General features: G+C 38.3%; 2 protein-coding genes across 4 annotated transcripts in view; one reads left to right on the top strand and one right to left on the bottom strand.

Annotated features, from left to right (window-relative positions):
* Nucleotides 1-14,218, top strand: part of KCTD3 (potassium channel tetramerization domain containing 3) — a 39,259-nt gene extending 25,041 nt beyond the window's left edge. For all 3 annotated transcript variants that reach the window (XM_070734413.1, XM_070734414.1, XM_070734415.1), the window contains 8 exons: nt 1,144-1,231; nt 1,638-1,754; nt 2,922-3,092; nt 4,721-4,876; nt 5,610-5,706; nt 11,420-11,604; nt 12,031-12,169; nt 12,903-14,218. In XM_070734413.1, the coding sequence (XP_070590514.1) occupies nt 1,144-1,231; nt 1,638-1,754; nt 2,922-3,092; nt 4,721-4,876; nt 5,610-5,706; nt 11,420-11,604; nt 12,031-12,169; nt 12,903-13,470 (1,521 nt within the window). In that variant the 3' untranslated portion in view covers nt 13,471-14,218. The remainder of the gene's footprint in view (nt 1-1,143; nt 1,232-1,637; nt 1,755-2,921; nt 3,093-4,720; nt 4,877-5,609; nt 5,707-11,419; nt 11,605-12,030; nt 12,170-12,902) is intronic.
* A 5,023-nt stretch (nt 14,219-19,241) lies between these two features.
* USH2A (usherin) overlaps nt 19,242-21,370 on the bottom strand; it is a 584,211-nt gene continuing 582,082 nt past the window's right edge. Inside the window, exon 72 of the mRNA XM_070728574.1 lies at nt 19,242-19,331. Coding sequence (XP_070584675.1) covers nt 19,242-19,331 — 90 coding nt within the window. The remainder of the gene's footprint in view (nt 19,332-21,370) is intronic.

Genomic DNA, 21,370 nt, shown 5'->3' with positions numbered 1-21,370 from the left:
TCTGCTCTCTCGGAACTCCTTAGCCTTTTCTTACCTGTATGCAATGCGTATATGCGCACATGAGTACACACACACACACACACACGCTTTTGCCAACACTCATGCTTTTACACATTTATTTATTGGATTTGTATGCCGCCCCTCTCCGCAGACTCGCATACACATACATGCATATTATTGTGTTAATTCAGTCTTAATTCTTGGGTTTTTATAATAGATTTTATATTGGGTTTCTTGCATTTTGTATTTTTGTATTTATTTTATTATCTAAGGCGTCCTGAGTCCACTGGAGAAGGGCGGCATAGAAATCCAATTTAATTAATCAATCAATCAATTGTAGCAACATTCTGGTATATAGCGCCGAGGTGGCACAGTGGGTAGAGTGCAGTACTGTAGGCCACGGTTAGATCTGCAGGTCAGCAGTTCAAATGTCATCACCGGCTCAAGGTTGACTCAGCCTTCCATCCTTCCAAGGTGGGTAAAATGAGGACCCAGATTGTGGGTCTGTTAAAAAGTGCTATTGCTAACATGTTGTAAGCCGCCCTGAATCTAAGTATTAAGAAAGAATGAATGAATGAATGAATCAATGAGGGTTTTTTCAGAGGTTTTACAAGAACATTGGGAGGAAGACATTTTTAAATTTAATATACTTTTAAATTGCTCCAGTTTAATCTTCATAAAACATATGCTTTTAGATATCATGGCACAAACACACAATCCAATATTTTTTTAATTACCTCCCTTTCAGAAGGGGCTTTTGTTGCTTTCCATTTTTGCACAAATGCAGTTCTTGCTATAATTGTATGAATAATTAAATATGTATCTTTTTTACTGGTAATCTATCCAACAAGAATATCTCTGGTTTCAATTCTATGTGTTGTTTCAATATTTTTTCTATCCACACTTGAACACCAATACACTTTGACTTGGATATTGGATTATGCAGAAATGATTAGATCGATAATGAAAATTAATGATAAGGAAGTTTCTGAATACTGTATGTAATGTATGGGGAGAAATTTATGATTGGTTAGAAAATGAGTATGTATAGAAGATAAGTAATCTAGATTACTTTGGAGGAAAGAAAAAGCAAACACAAAAGCATATGAAACAAAATGGAAAGATTTTTATTTTATTTACTAGGTTCAAGATGTTGTCCCAATCACTAGCTATGATACTGCAGGATCATTCTTACTGCTGGGCTGCAACAATGGCTCCATATATTATATTGGTAAGCTCAATAATCTCTCTCCTAACTTTGAGAATTAATTTCGTACTTCAATCCGATGGGTTATTTAGAGCAGGGGTCCACAACCCTTGGTCCATGGACTTATACTGGTCCATGGCCCATTGGGAACTGGTCTGCGCAAGCAGTGGGCATGTCAATAAAGCTTCATTTGCAGATGTGCGGGATCTGGGTTGCATGTGAGAAATATCCCCACCGCCCCCCATCACCACCCCTAATGCTGCTCCTGGTTGTGGAGTCCAAAAGGTTGGGGGCAGTTGATTTATGCTTTTATCTCCTGTACTTTTATCTCTTGAAAATATTGTTTCAGGGATTTTATTGTAAACAGTTTAAAGATCTGAAATGGTTGTTTGGCATTCTAAAATGATTTATATATGTCTTTATTTTGCAGATATGCAAAAATTTCCATTGCGAATGAAAGATAATGATCTTCTAGTGACAGAACTATACCATGATCCCTCTAATGATGCCATAACTGCACTTAGTGTTTACCTTACACCCAAAACAAGTTTGTACCATCTTGATATAATTGATATTGAAAATGATATTGCCAAATCATCTTGTTTAATTCTCATTTAAAAATACTTTATACTGCTTCAGTTCAGTTATGGATTTTATGCATTTGGAAATGTCATTCTACTCCTTTTGCTAGTATACTCAATGCTATAGCCCTTGGAAGAGAGATTTATTACTATTGATATATGACAAAATTGTATACTTCTCTTCAAGATAATTTCCCCCCAAATGACAGTACAGTGATCCCTCGATTTTCACAGGTTCAAACTTCGCGAAGTCTATACCACGGTTTTTCAAAAATATTAATTAAAAAATACTTCGCGGTTTTTTTCCCTATACCATGGTTTTCCCCACCCAATGACGTCATATGTCATCGCCAAACTTTCGTCTGCCTTTAATAAATATTTTTTTTAATAAACTTTAATAAATAAACATGGTGAGTAATAATCTAAATGGTTGCTAAGGGAATGGGAAATTGCAATTTAGCGGTTTAAAGTATTAAGGGAAGGCTTGTGATACTGTTCATAGCCAAAAATAGTGTATTTACTTCCGCATCTCTACTTCGCGGAAATTCGACTTTCGCAGGCAGTCTCGGAACGCATCCCCCTCGAAAATCGAGGGAACACTGGTATTTTTTTTAAAAATCTGATAAAATGTCACTTGCAAATTTACATCTTTATATTTTTGTTTGTAAGTAAATTGTATTAATTTTATTATTAGGGTGGGTGAAGGTTGAAATGTATAATATTATCAGAAGTGTTTGACTTGTACACAACTTGCACCTTCAACAATATTTCCAGTATTTGAAATCATGTATAATATATAGGAAGAATGAACTATAAGTGGAATAAATTTATACAGTATTTTACTGACAAAGAAATAAAGGGAGATATATTGTCAGTAAAATGTAAATTCAACACAAAAATAGTTTGTCGTGAAAGCGACAAATTGGATGGGGGCTGAAAGGTGAAAGTGGAAACAGTAGGCTCCACCCCATAGTTGGGTAGACCAGATAGACCAGTCTCAATGGGAAAAAACAATAATTGCTGAAATAATCTTGTAAAATTAAATGGAAACACCACATCTTTCCTCAACAGCATTCCTACACCATCTTGGGCAAATACTAAAACCATTTCTTTTTTCTCATGTTTTTGTATAGGTGTAAGTGGCAATTGGATTGAGATTGCATATGGCACAAGCTCTGGAGCTGTACGTGTAATTGTGCAACACCCAGAAACAGTTGGTTCAGGACCACAACTTTTCCAGACTTTCACAGTTCACCGTAGCCCTGTTACAAAGATCATGTTGTCAGAGAAACATCTGGTATCAGGTAATCTTGTCAGACTAAATGACTTCATAACTCTTTTCTATTATGTGCTCTTTTAAAAAATATTTCCAAAGCTCAAAAGAAAAAAAAAAAGGAGGAAGATAAAATACACATAAAAGCCAGCTTCCATTTATGTCTCTTAGTTATGTGGAATTTAAGGTACGGCTTTTCAGTGAGTTTATAGCCATAGAAGCATTCTAACCCTAAATGAAAAAGACATTTATTTTGTTTTATTTTTCACAGCGCTGATCCTTGCTTTTGTCAGGCCGCACTTGTCATGAGACAGTGAATCAAATTACCAGTTAGTATTATCCTCTTTCTCTTAGTGAAAGACATAACTGCATCTCTTGCAGTTTTTGAGTTCTCCTGATCCGATTTCCGTATCACAGTATTCATTTGTTTCTTCCCTCAAAGGCTCAGAGTCTGCCTTTTTTCTCCCCTTGAGAGGACTGAAAGAATTAACCCTGACCCATCCAGCACTGCTTACTAGGTTGTAAAAACTAAAAGGGAAGATTTAGTATCATTATTCAAAAATACCAATTGGTGTGATGTAAAATTAGAATAAGAACATAAGAAGAGCCATGCTGAATCAGGCCAAAGCCCACCGAATCCAGCATTCTGTGTCACACAGTGGCCCACCAATTGTCCATGGGGATCTTGAGCAGAAAGAGAAGGCAAAACCTTCCCTTTCCCTTGACCCCCAACAAATGGTACTCAAGGCAATCCTGCCTGCCTCAACCAACATAGAGGCGGCACATGGACATCCGTTTCAATAACCACCGATACACTTGGCATCCATGAATCTATCTAATCTATGAATCCATCTAATCCTGCCTGTCAAGGCTCACAGCTGTCGGTGAATTCTGGAAGTGAATTCCATAAACCAATATTTCCCTTTATTTGTCCTCACTTTCTTACCTATGAGCTTTAGGGAGTTTCCCCTTGTCCTAGTATTGTGTGATAGAGAAAATATTTTTTTTCTATCCACCTTTTCTATCCCGTGCATGATTTTATGCACCTTGATCAAGACACCCCTTAAACGCCGTCTTTCAAGGCTGAAGAGACCAAGGCGTTGCAACCTGGTTTTGTAAGGGAGGTGCTCCATTCCCTTGATCATTCTTGTTGCCCTTTTTTTGCCCTTTTTCCAGTTCCATTATATCCTTCTTGAGGTGTGGTGACCAGAACTGTACACAGTACTCCAAGTGTGGTCTCACCAACAATTTGTACAGAGGCAATACAACACTTACCGACTTATTTTCGATTCCCTTCCTAATCATGCCAAGCATGGAATTTGCTTTTTTTTACTGCTGCTGTGCACTGACTTGACATCTTCATTGAGCTGTCCACCAAAACCCCAAGATCCCTTTCTTGGGTTGTCTCAGAAAGTTTGGTCCACATCAATTAGTAGGTATAATTGGAGTTCTTTGCCCCAATGTGCCCCAATGTGCATAGTTTAAAATGCATTTGCCACTTTGTTGCCCACTCACTCAATTTTGAGAGATCCTTCTGGAGCTCCCGACAATCAGTTTCATTTTTCACTACCCGGAACAATTTAGTGTCGTCAGCAAACTTTGCTACCTCACTATTTGAATGATAATTTCTGCTTCTTTTTATGGTCATTTTCCTTCTAGTGTGTGCTGATAATAATCATGTCCGGACATGGACAGTGACACGTTTCAGAGGAATGATTTCAACACAGCCAGGATCCACTCCTCTGGCATCGTTCAAAATTTTGTCCTTGGAGGAAACTGAGAGTCATGGAAGTTACTCTTCCGGAAATGATATAGGTAAATGAAGCATTCCAGTAAACTGCAGTGATTAGAATACTGGTTTAGGAGCTTAACCTTAGGGAGATGTTTACCTCCCTTCAGATTTTACTCTGGGATGTGGATAGGTATGCCAATCCTGTTCTCTAAGGGATACTGGAATCCTATCTTCTTACTGGTTCTTCATGCTCAGTGCAAAGAAAGAGTAGGCATACATGGATATTAAACCTGGATCTTTTGTGCATGGCTATTTCCTTCCACTCAGCTACACTGAATTGGCAAACGTCCGTAAAAGGCTTCTGAAACAAACCCCAAACTATAGGGAAAATATTTAAATCAGACGAGCATAAAGTAAGTGAGGGTATGTCCATTACAAAGAAGCATAACGATAAAAAATATCTAAATATAGTATAAAGGGTATAAAGAAATGAACATTGAAAACAAGTAATGCAAATTTAGGAGTTATAAAAGGTACACAATTTTAAAAAACAATTATGTACACTCACACATAAAAAGTACAAACATGAAAATCTAAAATGGAGAAATGGGAGCATTAGATGGGTGAAGCATAAAAAGTTAGTACGTGGAAGACAAAATCGAACTATAATCTGTACTTTTGGGGTAGTTGTTTGAGAACTTTTGCAGGAGTAATTATCAACTTATGCATAGAACTCTATGGTTCTTTACTTAATATTTCACCTAACTCTTGTATATAGTTGAAAATCAATGTTTTTTCTTTGGCGGCCTCTTCCAGGTCCATTTGGCGAGCGTGATGATCAACAGGTATTTATCCAAAAAGTTGTTCCCATCACCAACAAACTTTTCGTGAGACTCTCTTCTACTGGAAAAAGGTAAGCTGTGCAATTACAATGCTACTGATTAATTCACAAAATTGGTTATTGTTTTTTAATTCTCTCAATTAAAGGAGAGTGTTTTGTTATTTCAAGTTAAGCAAAATCCAGAGTTGTAGAAAGAACACCCCACGTGAATTTTGAAAAAAATGGGTTTTATTTATTTATTTATTCATTCATTCATTTATTCATTCATTCATTTATTAGATTTGTATGCCGCCCCTCTTCGTAGACTCGGGGCAGCTCATATCACAATAAAACAGTTCATGACAAATCTAATAATTTACAATTTAAAATATTTTTTAAAAACCCATTATTAAGCAGACATACATACAAACATACCATACATAAATTGTATAGGCCAGGGGGAAATATCTCAGTTCCCCCATGCCTGACGACAAAGGTAGGTTTTGAGGAGTTTACGAAAGGCAAGGAGGGTAGGGGCAGTTCTAATCTCTGGGGGGAGCTGGTTCCAGAGAGTCTGGGCCACCACAGACAAGGCTCTTTCCCTGGGGCCCGTCAACCGACATTGTTTAGTTGACGGGACCCGGAGAAGGCCCACTCTGTGGGACCTAATCGGTCGCTGGGATTCGTGCAGCAGAAGGCGGTCTCAGAGATATTCTGGTCCGACGCCATGAAGGGCTTTATAGGTCATAACCAACACTTTGAATTGTGACCGGAAATTGATCGGCAACCAATGCATGGGTATTATTTAAAGAGAGTAGTATAACCATGGTAGCCATTTTATTGTTAAGCCATTCTACCCCTCCAGGCTGTGAGATGCAAAGCAGCCCATCTTTTCTTAATGGTTAATCTTGTAATGAGTAAAAGTAGAATGAATCTACATGGTATCTATGTTCATTTCATAAAATCATAGAAACATAGAAGATTGATGACAGAAAAAGACCTCATGATCCATCTAATCTGCCCTTATACTATTTCCTGTATTTCATCTTAGGATGGATATATGTTTATCCCAGGCATGTTTAAATTCAGTTACTGTGGACTTGCCAACCATGTCTCCTGGAAGTTTGTTCCAAGTATCTACTCTTCTTTCAGTAAAATAATATTTTATCACGTTGCTTCTGATCTCTCCCCCAACTAACTTCAGTTTGTGCCCCCTTGTTCTTGTGTTCACTTTCCTATTGAAAACGCTTCCCTCCTGAACCTTATTTAACCCTTTAACATATTTAAATGTTTTGATCATTTCCCCCCTTTCTCTTCTGTCCTCCAGACTATACAGATTGAGTTCATTAGGTCTTTCCTGATAAGTTTTATGCTTAAGACCTTCCACCATTTTTGTAGTTCATCTTTGGACCCGTTCAATTTTATCGATATCTTTTTGTAGGTGAGGTCTCCAGAACTGAACACAGTATTCCAAATGTGGTCTCACCAGCGCTCTATACAGCGGGATCACAATCTCCCTCTCCCTGCTTGTTTTACCTCTAGCTATGCAGCCAAGCCTTCTACTTGCTTTCCCTACCGCCTGACCGCACTGTTCACCCATTTTGAGACTGTCAGAAATCCCTACCCCTAAATCCTTCCCTTCTGAAGTTTTTGCTAATACCAATCATAAGGAAACATTGGAGAAATTAATCAGGAGTGCATTTTCCAAACCTCTAGATCCATGATAGTGAACTTATGGTATGCGTGCCATAGATAGCACACAGAGCTCTCTCTGCGGGCGCGTGAACTGTCGACTCAGTTTAGCTCCACCGTGCATGTACACGCACCTTCTACCAGTCAGCTGATTTTTGGCTCTCTGACATGCATATGGAGTGGGTTGCATGCAGGAGACATGCGTCCATGCACGGAGGCAGGTGTGCACGCATGGGCGGAGAGTTGCATGTGCATAGATGGGGGCTATGTGGGGGTCTTGTGGGGGCAGGGGGAGCACAGGTCACACACATGGGGAGCGTATGCATGGGGGTATGCACACTGCATTATGTGTGTGAGTGCAATTGTGCACTATTGCATGCACGTTTTTGGCATGCAACGACAAAAAGGTTCACCATCACTGATCTAAATTATTAAAACTTGTGAGTTTTAAAGCAAATAACAGTAGATGGCTATAATGTGGCTAGAAGCTTCATTATCAGTTGAATAATATAACATTTGAATATTGTAAGATAATATACTATAAATCACCATGATTTAATGTTCTAGGTAGGCTTAGAAAGAAAATGGGATATAGTTTTTAAAATTAATGTTATATTTGGGTAAATTTGAATGTAGTAATTTAAAGCCTGTTAAACTTTGATCTCTTACTTTTCTCATTTTCTTTGATTATTATAGAATAGTCTAATCAACACATGTCCTTTACGTTAATTAAACCTGCATTCCTATATGCTCATTTTATCCTGAAAATCGTATTGGTTATTTGTTCCCATGGTAGCAATTTGCAGTACATGCAATCCCTTGTTACACAGCTTTTTTTTTTTAACACATTTTGTTTGAACTACTCTGGATCCATCCATTTTGGAATAAAAAGAAATTACTCTTAATTAAGCCACCATGGCCATAGGCCTCTTCATACATGTATAAATAAAAAGTTAGGCTTGATGAAAAGCATACATTTCCTTTCCCCTGTAAGAAATGAAGCTCCCCATTCACAAAAATTTATTTTTGCTTTCAAAAGATCCCTTTGACAATGACCATGTAATCGGGCAACAACCACATAAAAGCAAAGCTAGTCAAAGCAAAAAGAAGCTTGTCTTCCCAAGGTAAATCCAACTTCTCTTCTTCTCTGTCCCCATAGACTGACAACAGTTGCAGTATTCTACAATTGAAACAGGTTAATTGAAGCATGCTAGCCAATTCCAAAAAGCTAAATCAGTTAAAAGACTCCCCTACAAATACTTGTGAAACAGTGGATCCCAAGACCATGGACATTACAGTTTTTTGCAATAAGTTAACCATAAGCTACAAGACATTACAATGTTTTTAAAATCAAGCTAAGTCAGGGGTAGGCAAAGTTGGCTCTTCTATGATATGTGGATTTCAATTCCCAGAATTCCTGAGTTAGCATGATTGAAATAGTAGCTTTGAATCTCAAAGTGGTTGTGCTTGCTTTAATATGATGCCCATTTAAGGGTCTGGCCAAATTATAAAACATTGGGAATGTTTTATAATTTGGCCAGACCCTTAAATGGGCATTACTTAAGCTAAACACTGATCATGACTCATCAAACCTGCTAGGATAGCTGGACAACTAACACTGTTACAGTATTTAGCCATAATGTGTTGGCATCAGAAATGTACTGAAAAGCTGGTGGTCACTTAACTACAGAATAGCCTGTAGACACTGAATAGTTTTTGAGTGCCTATTGAAATTCCACTTCCAGTAAATTTGCATGAACATTTTTTTTAACTTACTGAGGTTGTTTTTTTAACTTACTGAGATTGTTTAAAAAAATGATGTCACCTATGGAAGTATCGTATTTTTCCAGTAATTTGCAAATTCAAGATATCTGTTTTACTTACATAAAATATCTGTTTTATTAAAAACGTTGATAATTTCAGAATGCTTATGCATAGCCGCCCCGAGTCTTCGGAGAGGGGCGGCATACAAATTAATAATAATAATAATAATAATAATAATAATAATAATAATAATAATAATTTATTAGATTTGTATGCCGCCCCTCTCCGAAGACTCGGGGCGGCTCACAACAAGCGATAAAACAATATTGTACAGGCACAAATCTAATATTAAGAAAGAACTAAAAACCCTATCAATTTAAAAAACCAAACAGCACATATATACCAAACATAAATTATAATAAGCCTGGGGGAAAGGTGTCTCAAATCCCCCATGCCTGGCGGTATAGATGGGTCTTAAGTAGTTTACGGAAGACAAGGAGGGTGGGAGCAGTTCTAATCTCCGGGGGGAGTTGATTCCAGAGGGCCGGGGCCGCCACAGAGAAGGCTCTTCCCCCGGGGCCCGCCAGACGACATTGTTTAGTCGACGGGACCCGGAGAAGGCCAACTCTGTGGGACCTTATCGGCCGCTGGGATTCGTGCGGTAGCAGGCGGTTCCGGAGGTATTCTGGTCCAATGCCATGTAGGGCTTTAAAGGTCATGACCAACACTTTGAATTGTGACCGGAAACTGATCGGCAGCCAATGCAGGCCACGGAGTGTTGTAGAAACGTGGGCGAATCTGGGAAGCCCCACGATGGCTCTCGCAGCTGCGTTCTGCACGATCTGGAGTTTCCGAACACTTTTCAGAGGTAGCCCCATGTAGAGAGCGTTGCAGTAATCGAACCTCGAGGTGATAAGGACATGAGTGACTGGGAGCAATGACTCCCTGTCCAAATAGGGCCGCAACTGGTGCACCAGGCGAACCTGGGCAAACGCCCTCCTCGCCACAGCCGAAAGATGATGTTCCAATGTCAGCTGTGGGTCGAGGAGGACGCCCAAGTTGCGCACCCTCTCTGAGGGGGTCAGTAGTTCCCCCCCCCCAGGGTAATGGACGGACAGATGGAATTGTCCTTGGGAGGCAAAACCCACAGCCACTCCGTCTTGTCTGGATTGAGTTTGAGTTTGTTGACACCCATCCAGTCCCCAACAGCCTCCAGGCACCGGCACATCACTTCCACTGCTTCGCTGACTGGACATGGGGTGGAGATGTATGAATTGAATTGAATATCTGTCAGTTATGAGAAATTTGACATACAAGCAAATATTACATTGAGTATAACAGGCATCCCCAAACCAGAGTTCACAGCTCAGTGCTGGGCTGTAGCCCTAAGGCCTATTTTTCACTTAGATCTTATTTTGGGGGAAATACAGCACTAAATGCATCCATTTGGCTGACGATCTTAACAACTGGGGCTTATTTTGGGGGGATAACTTAATGATGGGCTTACAAGCATCCTGAAAAATCATGCTAGGGCTTATTTTCTGATAAGGTCTTATTTTGGGGGGAGACGTGGTACTATAGCTCAAACAAATCTATTAAGCAAATGCCTTATAAGCTTTGATATAATTGTGTGCCATGCTAAACTGTCAATAACTTTTTCATTTTTGTCTATCTTAACCTGTAATGGAATTGGTCCTGGCTTAAAGAAAGGACATTTTTTTGCCTCAAAGAATGTTGTAAAGACAAATAGTATGAGTTTAAGACTCCAGGCAAATTTTAAAGGCAGTTTGATGATGCACTTTGAAAATGCTTAGTTGTGTCCAATTAACTGTTAAACTTGTGACTTAATAAATGCAGAAGCATATAGAATAGTCATTTGAGAACTTTTCCTTTTCATAGTTGACCAGGGATGGTTCAGGGATTCTTTGCTTGAACAATCTCTAATCTTTGGAAAACAGAAAAGAATCTTACACAAACATTTAGATTAGATTAGATTAGATTTATTGGATTTATATGCCGCCCCTCTCCGCAGACTCGGGGCGGCTTACAACAATGGTAAAAAACAGTATATAGTAACAAATATAATATTTAGCAATCTAAATTACAGTTTTAGGTTAAAATTTAGTAGAATCTGTGGCTGATTTTCTTGCATTTTGAGATTCTAGAGCCCAAGTGATTATGGCCTTATTTTCAAGTGAATATGTACGTACAATTACAATTTATGGGCACAGTACTTATTTGTAAGTGTTAATTTGGAGGTCTATATCTGTTTGAGAGAATACGTATGGCACGGCCCATTATTTTAACAAAGTGTGATTGATATATTACTGTCCTTTTTTCCTCCCAACAGGATATGTGAAATTCAGGCAGTTGACTGTACTACAATTTCCTCTTTTACTGTGCGCGAATGTGAGGGATCCAGCAGAATGGGTTCAAGACCACGGCGTTACCTCTTCACAGGACACGTTAATGGCAGTATTCAGATGTGGGACCTAACTACAGCAATGGATATGGTTAATAAAAGTGAAGAAAAAGGTTAGTTGTCTTGTACGCAACAGTTTTCAATAGAACTTGAATTGAGCCCGGTTTTTTATTACTTAATATTTTTGGGGGGGTGGAGTGGAAGAATGGTGTTTGTATCTTTCTTCCATATTTTATTTTGACATTTTGTACCTTATTCTTAAATTGCAAATATAAAGGAGAATATATTGCAAGCTATTTTTGAATTCATGATTATTTGATTAATAATCTACCTACAGTACCTATCATCATCTGTCTGTCTGTCTGTCTGTCTGTCTGTCTCTCATAACCATCCATTACACAGGTAAGTGACTGGGTGGCATAAAACAGTTATGCTATGAACACAGTGTATTAAACTCTTTAGTGCATATTAGGTAAAAATGCTAAGTTAATTTGTTATAGTTTCTTAATGTATATGTGGATCTGTCTTCTGTTTCCAAGATGTGGGTGGTCCTACTGAAGAGGAATTGCTTAAACTTCTGGATCAGTGTGATCTAAGCACCTCTCGCTGTGCAACCCCCAATATCAGTCCAGCTACTTCAGTAGTCCAGCAAAACCGACTGCGTGAATCAGGCTCCAGGTAAGCTTTATAAATTATGTTTGCATTTATGTGGATGGCAAGATTTAAGCTAGATTTTTCCTTGTGTAAAACTTCATTTTATCACGCTGTTTACTTAAAACGTAATACAGTGGTACCTCTACCTAAGAACGTCTCTACTTACAAACTTTTCTAAAGAACCGGGTGTTCAAGATTTTTTTTGCCTCTTCTCCAGAAACATTTTCCACTTACAAACCTGAGCCTCGAAATTGTAACCGGAAAAGGCAGGGAGAAGCCTCCATGGGGCCTCTCTAAGAATCTCCTGGGAGGAAAGTGGGCCGGAAAAGGCAGGGAGAAGCCCCCATGGGGCCTCTCTAGGTATCTCCTGGGAAGAAACAGAGACTCCACCCTCCCTGTGGTTTCCTCAATCGGATGCATTATTTGCTTTTACATTGATTCCTATGGGAAAAAAATGCTTCTTACATACTTTTCTACTTAAGAACCTGGTCACGGAACGAATTAAGTTCATAAGTAGAGGTACCACTGTATTCTAATATTTTTCAAACTGTGCAGAAGAGATACCATATAAAGAATTCCTAGGGTGTGAATTATGTAATATGCTTATCCATATAGTAATGATCCCAAGCAATAATGAATAATTTATGATTTCTGCATGAAAATAAAAATAATCCAAATTTCTAGTTCGTAAGTTTGGTTCAAATTGACATGCTCAGTTTATTAATTTAATTACTTAAAAAACTTTACATGTTTCCAGCCTCCAGTTACAGCACCGGGAAACAATCCATGAAACCGCTACATATGGCTCCATACGGCCATATAGGGAGAGCCCCTTACTAGCCCGAGCCCGCCGGACAGAAAGTTTTCACAGCTACAGGGAAATTCAGCCTTTTAACTTAAGTAAAACCATGGTAGACAAAGCTGTTCCTCAGAATGGCAGCTGGAGTCCTGTACAGGCAGAAGGGAAAAGAATCGGTGAAAACGTGATTGACAAAAAAGCTGCAGCCTTAGCACTTGAGATAAGAATGGCCAGAATGCCAGATGGGGGAACTGAACTTCAGAAAGTGTCTGAAAGCATATTAGAATTGAAAAAAAGAGGAAATGATGAAGACAATGAAACCAAAGCAGACTGCAAAAGGAAGAGTGGATTTGAAGGAGCGGGTTTCCTTGGAAGAAAGAAAGGGCCGCATCTTGTGATATCCTCACCAAACATCACGGAAGGAAGTTCTGAAGTATTTGGAACAGCTTCCCCATCTCCTACAAAGACAACAGTTTCTCCAAGGCATAAGAAAAGTGACTCATCTTGCCAGGATTATACCTTGTGAAAATAAAATTCTATATCCCACATGTATATTGAACGTTTCTCACTAAACTTGACGAATTTCACATTTGTGGATCTAAATTTGTATCTTTCTAATTGAAGATGAACTTGAGTTTGAATCAGGCAGGATAAAGAAACACATTCTGGACCAGAGGTCTTCAAACTTGGCAACTTTAAGACTTGTAGATTTCAACTGCCAGAATTCTGGGAGTTGAAGTCCACAAGTCTTAAATTTGCCAAGTTGCCTGTTCTAGACATATCATCCTTCCAATCCTGGTGTTTCTTTCGATAAGTTAGACTTAAACTTCAGTAATTCTGTTGAGCAGGCTGGCTCAGTTATGGGGAATTATGGGCGTTGAATCTAATTTCTCTGGAAGGTCACCAGATAGAGAAAGCTGCTTAAAAAACCCTGGCTTCATAGCACAATCAATGGAAGCATTTTTGAACTACTCAAGATTGGTGTTAACTTTCTGTAACTGTCTATGTGAAGTCCAGTTCTGGTACAGACGTTTTCAAGCTTTGTTTAATACAGGCTGGCATGCACTACCATTTTTCTTGTAACTGTTTCCTAATCTTGGTTACAAACATGCTACGTATTTAAACTTTGTGGTCTATCTATAGAGCAATTCATACTTTCAGTGTGGTTTCCATGTTGAAAACAATAATGGGAAGAGTTAGGGTGCTTTATTTTATGTCTTGCTTTTTCTGCTGTGCCACCAATTTTTATTAGTATTAATAAACTTTGTATATCATCTCATGCTTCAATGTGTTGACTTAACCAAATTGAAATTCTAAATGTCTTGTTAAAGCTACTATAAAACATTACTTTGCAGATATTTATCAAATATTAAAATATATGGAGAATGTAGTCATTCTGTACATTCCTTTTAATTACAATCACATCAGTAGATTACTCCTAGAAAGATGGACCACACTTTCCAAGCCATTAGTAATTGCTCTCTTAAGTGGTTTCTTGCATTTTACGATGCTCCATGTGCCAGCTGCTTGCAAGTGGAGCCTGCTATTCTGAGACATGGCACAAATTCTACAACGTTTCTGTGTTTGGTTTAGTCAAAATCAGTAAGAGAAAGAAAAAACCCAAAGCATGCTATTATTTTCCACAAAGAGAACTCAAATTACTTTCTTAACAGATACTGTATTAATCTTTACTATTGCAAATTACCTAGTTATGGACCAAACGTTTATAGAGAATTTCACTTCTTATAACCACTATATAGAATTAAGAAATCTCTTTATGTCTGCGCAGTTGAAAAAAACTGGAATTTTTAGACAAGCTTCCCAATATTTCTAGGAGCAATACCTATGCATAAAAGTGTCTTTTAATCCTTTGGCAAAGGCATAAGAAGCAGTCTTTGAGATTTCTTCTTGCTTTTTCCTTTGCCCCTCGGTCCAGTCAAATTACATTATCTTACAGATCTCTGGTTTCCTACAGATCTTTAATGATACAGCCTTGAATGTCCTCAGTTGCATATGCTAAAGTTGGAAGAAAACTAGGATTCTACTGAGTCTTGCAGAAACACAATACAGGCGACTTTATAATGTTTTATTGTACACTTTTCAGAAACCATAAGCATATTTTTAAGTAGATAATTATTCCTTTTTTTGCCAAATAAAAAGAGGGCAAGGATTGAAAGATGTTATCCCAAAGTCAGACTTATATTCAATCCTTCAATATTCTTTATTGAATACTTAGATTTTGTATCAATGTAACACCACTAACATAGAATAAAACATACAAAATTAGAAGCCTGCCCCGTTATAAGATACAAATCTTATAACACTGCAGATGCTATTCAGTTATATTTGAGTCCCCTCCCTGCCAAAATAAACCCTTAAAAAAACCCATCTTCCACAGAGTGTGATAGGTGCAAAGTGAGAGTTGCAGCTCCCACTGTCTCCAAATGACTTTACAATTAAGAATAAAAACCCGTCACTTTAATGTGAATTATACAATGCATAATAAGGATTTAAAATTTCCAGACATTTTAAATTTTACTATCTGTGGCTGCTGTTGGTTTTTCTTAAAATGAACACTTGTCATTTGAATTTTATATGTTCTGCCGTATTGTTTACCATCTTGCTTGATTACACTTGGCTTAACTCAAAACAGCTTTCATAAACCTTTTTGAAAATAGTTCAATAGTTCTTTGTTTGATAACTGAAAGGGACATCAGGACTGATTCACCTTATTTAGTCAAAGGTAAGTGACTTTATGCTTCAGATACTTTACATGTTCCTAAAGATGCAAGTTATTTTCTTATGAAACAGAAAAAGTTAGGCAACTGTGCGCTGATGTTTATTCACAGCTATGTGCTAACAACATTTGGCTATATATTGTGGAACAAATAATATAATCGATCAATATAAAGGAGATACAATGAAACAAAATTAAAATCATTTTTTTAATTTGAGACCATATCCTGCAGCTTGACAGTATATTACATTTCTGATTGTGAAGGATCAGTCTTGATATGAATATTAAGAAATGATAATGCACACATTTTAAATTCTGTACAGGTAGTCCTCGACTTACAACCACAATTGAGCCCCAAAATTTCCTTGATAATTGAGAATTTTGTTAATTGAGTTTTGCCCCATTTTAGGACTTGTCTTGCCACATTTGTTAAGAGAATCGCCACAGTTGTTACATTAGCCACATGGTCATTAAGTGAATCTGGCTTTCTCATAATCTTTATCTATCAGAAAGTTGCAAGAGGTGATCACTTGACTCCAGGATGCTGCAACCGTCATAAATAAATTCAGTCACTTGACAAGTGGCTGAATTTTAATCACATGACCTTAAGGATGCTGCAATGGTTTTAAGAGTGAAAAATGGTCATAAAGTCCCTTTTCTCCATGGAGGGTGGAGATAGCAGCCAGCGTGGGTTGACCTCGTCCATCAACCAATGAGGACTGAGTCCGTGGTATAAAAGATTGTGTTCTGTCAATCACCCCGCTTTTGGGTCAGTCCTCAACGTTGGTTAGGATGCGTGGTCAACCTTCGGCTGTCTTTCACTATCTCCTTATCCCTTCTTTCTTTCCTCAGAAAGTAAGTGTTTTTACTAGTTCCTTTGGAATTTAAAAAAAAGGAAAAAAGGCTTCTTTTTCTCCCTGTCATGCTGCTTGTTTGGGAAAGGCATCGCAGAGAAGTGCTGTTCTAACTTTGAGCAGTCACTAAAACTCTTGTAAATTAAGAACTACCTGTATTAACACCCTGATAAGTATTTATTTATTTTATTTATCTATTCGATTTTTATGCCGCCTTTCTCCTTAGACTCAGGGTGGCTTACAACATGTTAGCAATAGCACTTTTTAACAGAGTCAGCATATTGCCCCCACAATCCGGGTCCTCATTTTACCCACCGCAGAAGGATGGAAGGCTGAGTCAACCTTGAGCCGGTGAAGAGATTTGAACCACTGGCCTTCAGATCTACAGTCAGCTTCAGTGGCCTGCAGTACAGCACACTACCTGCTGCGCCACCCTACGCTGCACAGGTTTGTCTTTGGTGCCCTTAGAAAAGAAAGATCTGCCATATTTTTCAGTGTATAAGACACGTTTTTCTTTCCTAAAAGAGGTTGATAATTAGGGTGTGACTTATACTCTGAATGTAGCTCCCCCTCCCCAAGCCCTAACTAGCTGCTAACAGTCTTCCCAGCTCTTACCTTGCCGGCTCTTTCATTGTTTCTCTCTGTGAAGAATGTTTTCCAGGGCTTTGCAGGGCTTTTTTCATTGGTCTAACTTGCTCCGAATAGGTTTCTTTCCAGCCCTAACCTGGTGCTAACAATGTTCCCAGCTCTTACTGGCTTGCAAGCTCTTTCATTGTTACTCTCTGTGAAGAAGAATGTTTTCCAAGCCCTAAGTCTTTGCAGGGTTTTTTCCATTACTCTACTTGCTCCTACTGTTTTCTTTCCAGGTGCTAATGATGTTCCCAGTTCTTACTGGCTTGCAAGCTCTTTCATTGTTACTCTCTCAGAGTTTTTTTTAAGCCCTAACCAGGGGCTAAAATAATGTGCTAAAGCTGCCCAGACTAAGGACGCTAGCCAGATGAATACCTGGTAAGCAAATTCTTTTCCCTATTTTCCTCCCGAAAAACTAAAGTGTATCTTATACTCCAGTATGTCTTATACTCTGAAAAATATGGTAGTTATATTTTGACCACTTGCAGAAATCTTATTCCTCACAACTCTGCTTTTTACAGTTCCGAGCGCTGTTGATTCAAATTTGTCAGCCTTTTTTCTATCGGGGCACCAGAGCTTCACAGTGGCTTTGTCTTCTGAGGTACATATTTGCCTGCACAATGGTCTGCTTCTGAACTTCCCAGGCTTCAAATATTCTTTGCCACAGAGGACTACATATGTGGCCATGGCCATAGTGTTAATATGGGACTAATAGGTATATTTCCACTTATAGAAATGTCGTGATTTTTATTACAAAGTATGGCATTTGACATGGGATCATGTGAGTATCAGAATTAGCAGAACAATAAAGAATATTGGCTACAGGGAGGAGAAAAAATATTCAATTAAGCTTATTACTAATACAAAATATTTTCCCACACAAGCATATTTTACTACCGTGTTTCCCCGAAAATAAGACACTGTCTTATATTAATTTTTGCTCCAAAAGTTGTGCTACGTCTTATTTTCGGGGGGGTGCCTTATATTTCTCAAATAAGACAAATTCACAGGCAGAAAAGCTGACACCCCCAAAGAAAGTGTACCGTACGGTACACTGATTACGGTACGGTACCTGTCAGTAAGGCACCCACACACACAAACAACGACACTTATATGGTACAACAGTATACTCCCGCTATTGCAGCTTCTGGCCACCAGAGGAACTACAGTCTATGCACTGTAGTGGAGACTGTAATGGCGGTGAGACAGCAGCAGACTGTCTGCTGTACTGGACGGTACAAAGCGATGGAAGGGGCCAGCAGGGGACGCCACATTATTACGGTACTGCTATGAACAGCTTTGAATGGTACCGTATGTTTTTCCACTGTACCGTATGTAAACTTGACTACGCCTTATTTTCGGGGGGTGCCTTATATTAGCAAATTCTGCAAAACCTCTGACATGCCTTACTTTCGGGATATGTCTTATTTTTGGGGCAACACGGTATGTAAGCATGGGGAAGTCAAGAGAGAACAGCTATACATTTACATTTTGGTTACTTTCCCCCTATCTATAACTTATAATTATATCTTATAATTATTTCACTGAAGATTTCACTGAGTGGCTGTATAGCAAAAGGAAACTAATTGAAGCATAATATCATAATAAAGTATAATTAAGCATTTCTTCTATGTACTCTTAAATTGTTTTAATAAGATTGTTGATTATCTTAATTTCTCACTAATTAAAGCTTTTCAGTAATTAATTTTTGTGAAGAGTTCAATATTGTTCCCTAATTTCCTGCCTATGCTAAATTTGTATGTAAGACTTTTACTTTTTCACCATTTTATCTGATCAGTTCCTGCAATGAACTTGTGTAGCACTATTTGCCACAAAATGCAGTTAAAAAATTAATAATATGTACCTCTCAAATAAATACATTTGCTCTAGACTTTTTTATTACAATAAAAAGCTTCTAAGTTTTGATAAAAAGAAAATAGCGTTCACATACTTACAGTTCAAGATGTAATTCATAAACACTAGAAAAATTTCAGAAGCATTACTTCATAATGACTACAAAGAAAAATATTCAAGGCTTTCCATGTTATCTATTCTGTGGCAACAGTCCTAAATAACTTATAAGTGTGTATCAGGAAATGATGTGTGTGGTTTGGTGACAGTACTGAAGCTTTTGATAGTGCTCACAAGATCTTCATCATCCGCACACTAAAATAAAGCAATTTTAAGAAGATAAGAGTTACAAAATAAAGACATTGAGATCTCATTCAGGCTATCTTTAAAATCAATAAAGTTTTTATTGCTGCTTAATCCTATAATTTACTTAAGTAAAAGACCAACCTGACGCACTGAAATTCATTGTTTGCCTTTTCCCTAAATATCAGAAAATTCAAAAAATATGCAAACACTGAATGCAGTTATTATTATTAATAGTTTTTTAATGACCCCGTAATCCCTTGCATTGAGGTGGAGTCAAGGCAACTGAATGGAGCTGAGTGTTTACTGTCCAGATGCTCTTCCTGTTGTCAATGCAGAGTCAGCAGCAGATGATGAAGATGATGATGATGATGATGATGATGATGATGATTATTATTATTATTATTATTATTATTATTATTATTTTATTAGATTTGTATGCCGCCAATCTCTGAACACTCGGGGCGGCTTACAGAATATAAAAGGAACAGCATGACAACAAATCTAATAATTAAAATTACTACTAAAAATCCCATATATAATTAAAATCAGTCAACCAACTCATTCACAACCACACATTACATCTCATAGACAGGGGAAGGGGGCTTGATCTAGTTGTCCCATGCCTGGTGACAAATGAGTCTTCAGACTCTTGCGAAAGGTGAGGAGGGTGGGGGCAGTGCGAATATCTGGAGGAAGCTGATTCTAGAGGTCTGGGGCTGCCACACAGAAGGCTCTTCCCCTGGGTCCCACCAGATGACATTGTTTGGCCAACGGGACCCGGAGAAGGCAAACTGTGGGACCTAACCGGTTGCTGGGATTTACTCACTGTGCTGAGAGAGAGAAATATCTGCCACTACCTAGGATTGATCTCACAGCCTCCTGACTGAAACGAGCATTCTACCTCTAGGCCACTGGACCACTCTGAATGCAGCTATGAGCTCTTAAAATCAAAGATGGTTATTAAATTTGGTTTCCCAAATTTGCACTCTCTTTGTAGATAGGTCTTTACGCCCCTGGCTGAGAAAACCGCTGTATAAGATAGGGCTGTGATGGGGAACTTATGGCATGTGTGTCACAGGTGGCACATGGAGCTATATCTGAGGGCACATGAGGTATTGCCCTATGTTAGCTCCAGGGTGGTGGCCAGTTGAATTTTGGCCTTCTGGAGGGCAGGGGAGGCCGTTTTTGCCCTCCCCAGGCTTTAGGAAAGCCTCTGGAGCTTATGGGTGGTGAAAAACAGCCCAACAGGCCTACCAGAAGTTCAGAGGCTTCAATGAGGCCTGCATATATGCGGGGTGGTGGTGGAGGAGAGGCAGCACAGGAGGGGGAGGGCATTGCATTTTGGCACCTGAGCAAAAAAAAAAAATGCTATCAGTAGGATAGGCGATAATATTTATCACAGACAGGGTTGCAGGTGAAGGTCCAAAGCCTAATAGGTTTTGCAGACAAAACAGTCAAAATTAAATGGACTTAACTTATATGCTTATCATACAATTTTATGATTGAATGAGAATGACTGGTTTTTTAGGGTTTTAAGTTTTAGATTATATATTTAATTAATTGGACCTGAAATGTTATGCATTTTTTTTTAATATGTATTGAGCAGCCCCGAGTCTTCAGAGAGGGGCGACATACAAGTCCAATAAATAAATAAATAAATAAATAAATAATAGCATTAGGATAACATTGCTTCACTCTCGGGGGCATTTTATTTATTTAAAAGATTTGTATACCTATCTTAGAGCACAACTCAACATGCTTTGCTAAATGTGCATATACACTGCATATTTTATTAGTAGGAGAATAAACCCTTTTCCCCAACAGATTGATTTTTTAAGCCTATTATGGGTTGCAGCTTGCACAGTTTCTGGTCACTAATTGTGCTTGCCTGCCTTAAAGTAGTAAAGTTCAGAATAGCTGAAAAGCGCTGGATGACTTAGCACATTCACACAAATTAATATTAATACCCACAAAGGCCATTGGTCTCGTTTTACCTTTTGGTTACTCAGCATGATTGGCATTTGTTAACGAAGATTGTGCAATTATGG

The sequence above is a fragment of the Erythrolamprus reginae genome, chromosome 1, assembly GCF_031021105.1.
Source record: "Erythrolamprus reginae isolate rEryReg1 chromosome 1, rEryReg1.hap1, whole genome shotgun sequence".
NCBI classification, from domain to species: domain Eukaryota; kingdom Metazoa; phylum Chordata; class Lepidosauria; order Squamata; family Dipsadidae; genus Erythrolamprus; species Erythrolamprus reginae.
The sequence above is the reverse complement of the archived record's forward strand: the minus strand, read 5'-3'. Positions and strand labels throughout refer to the sequence as shown.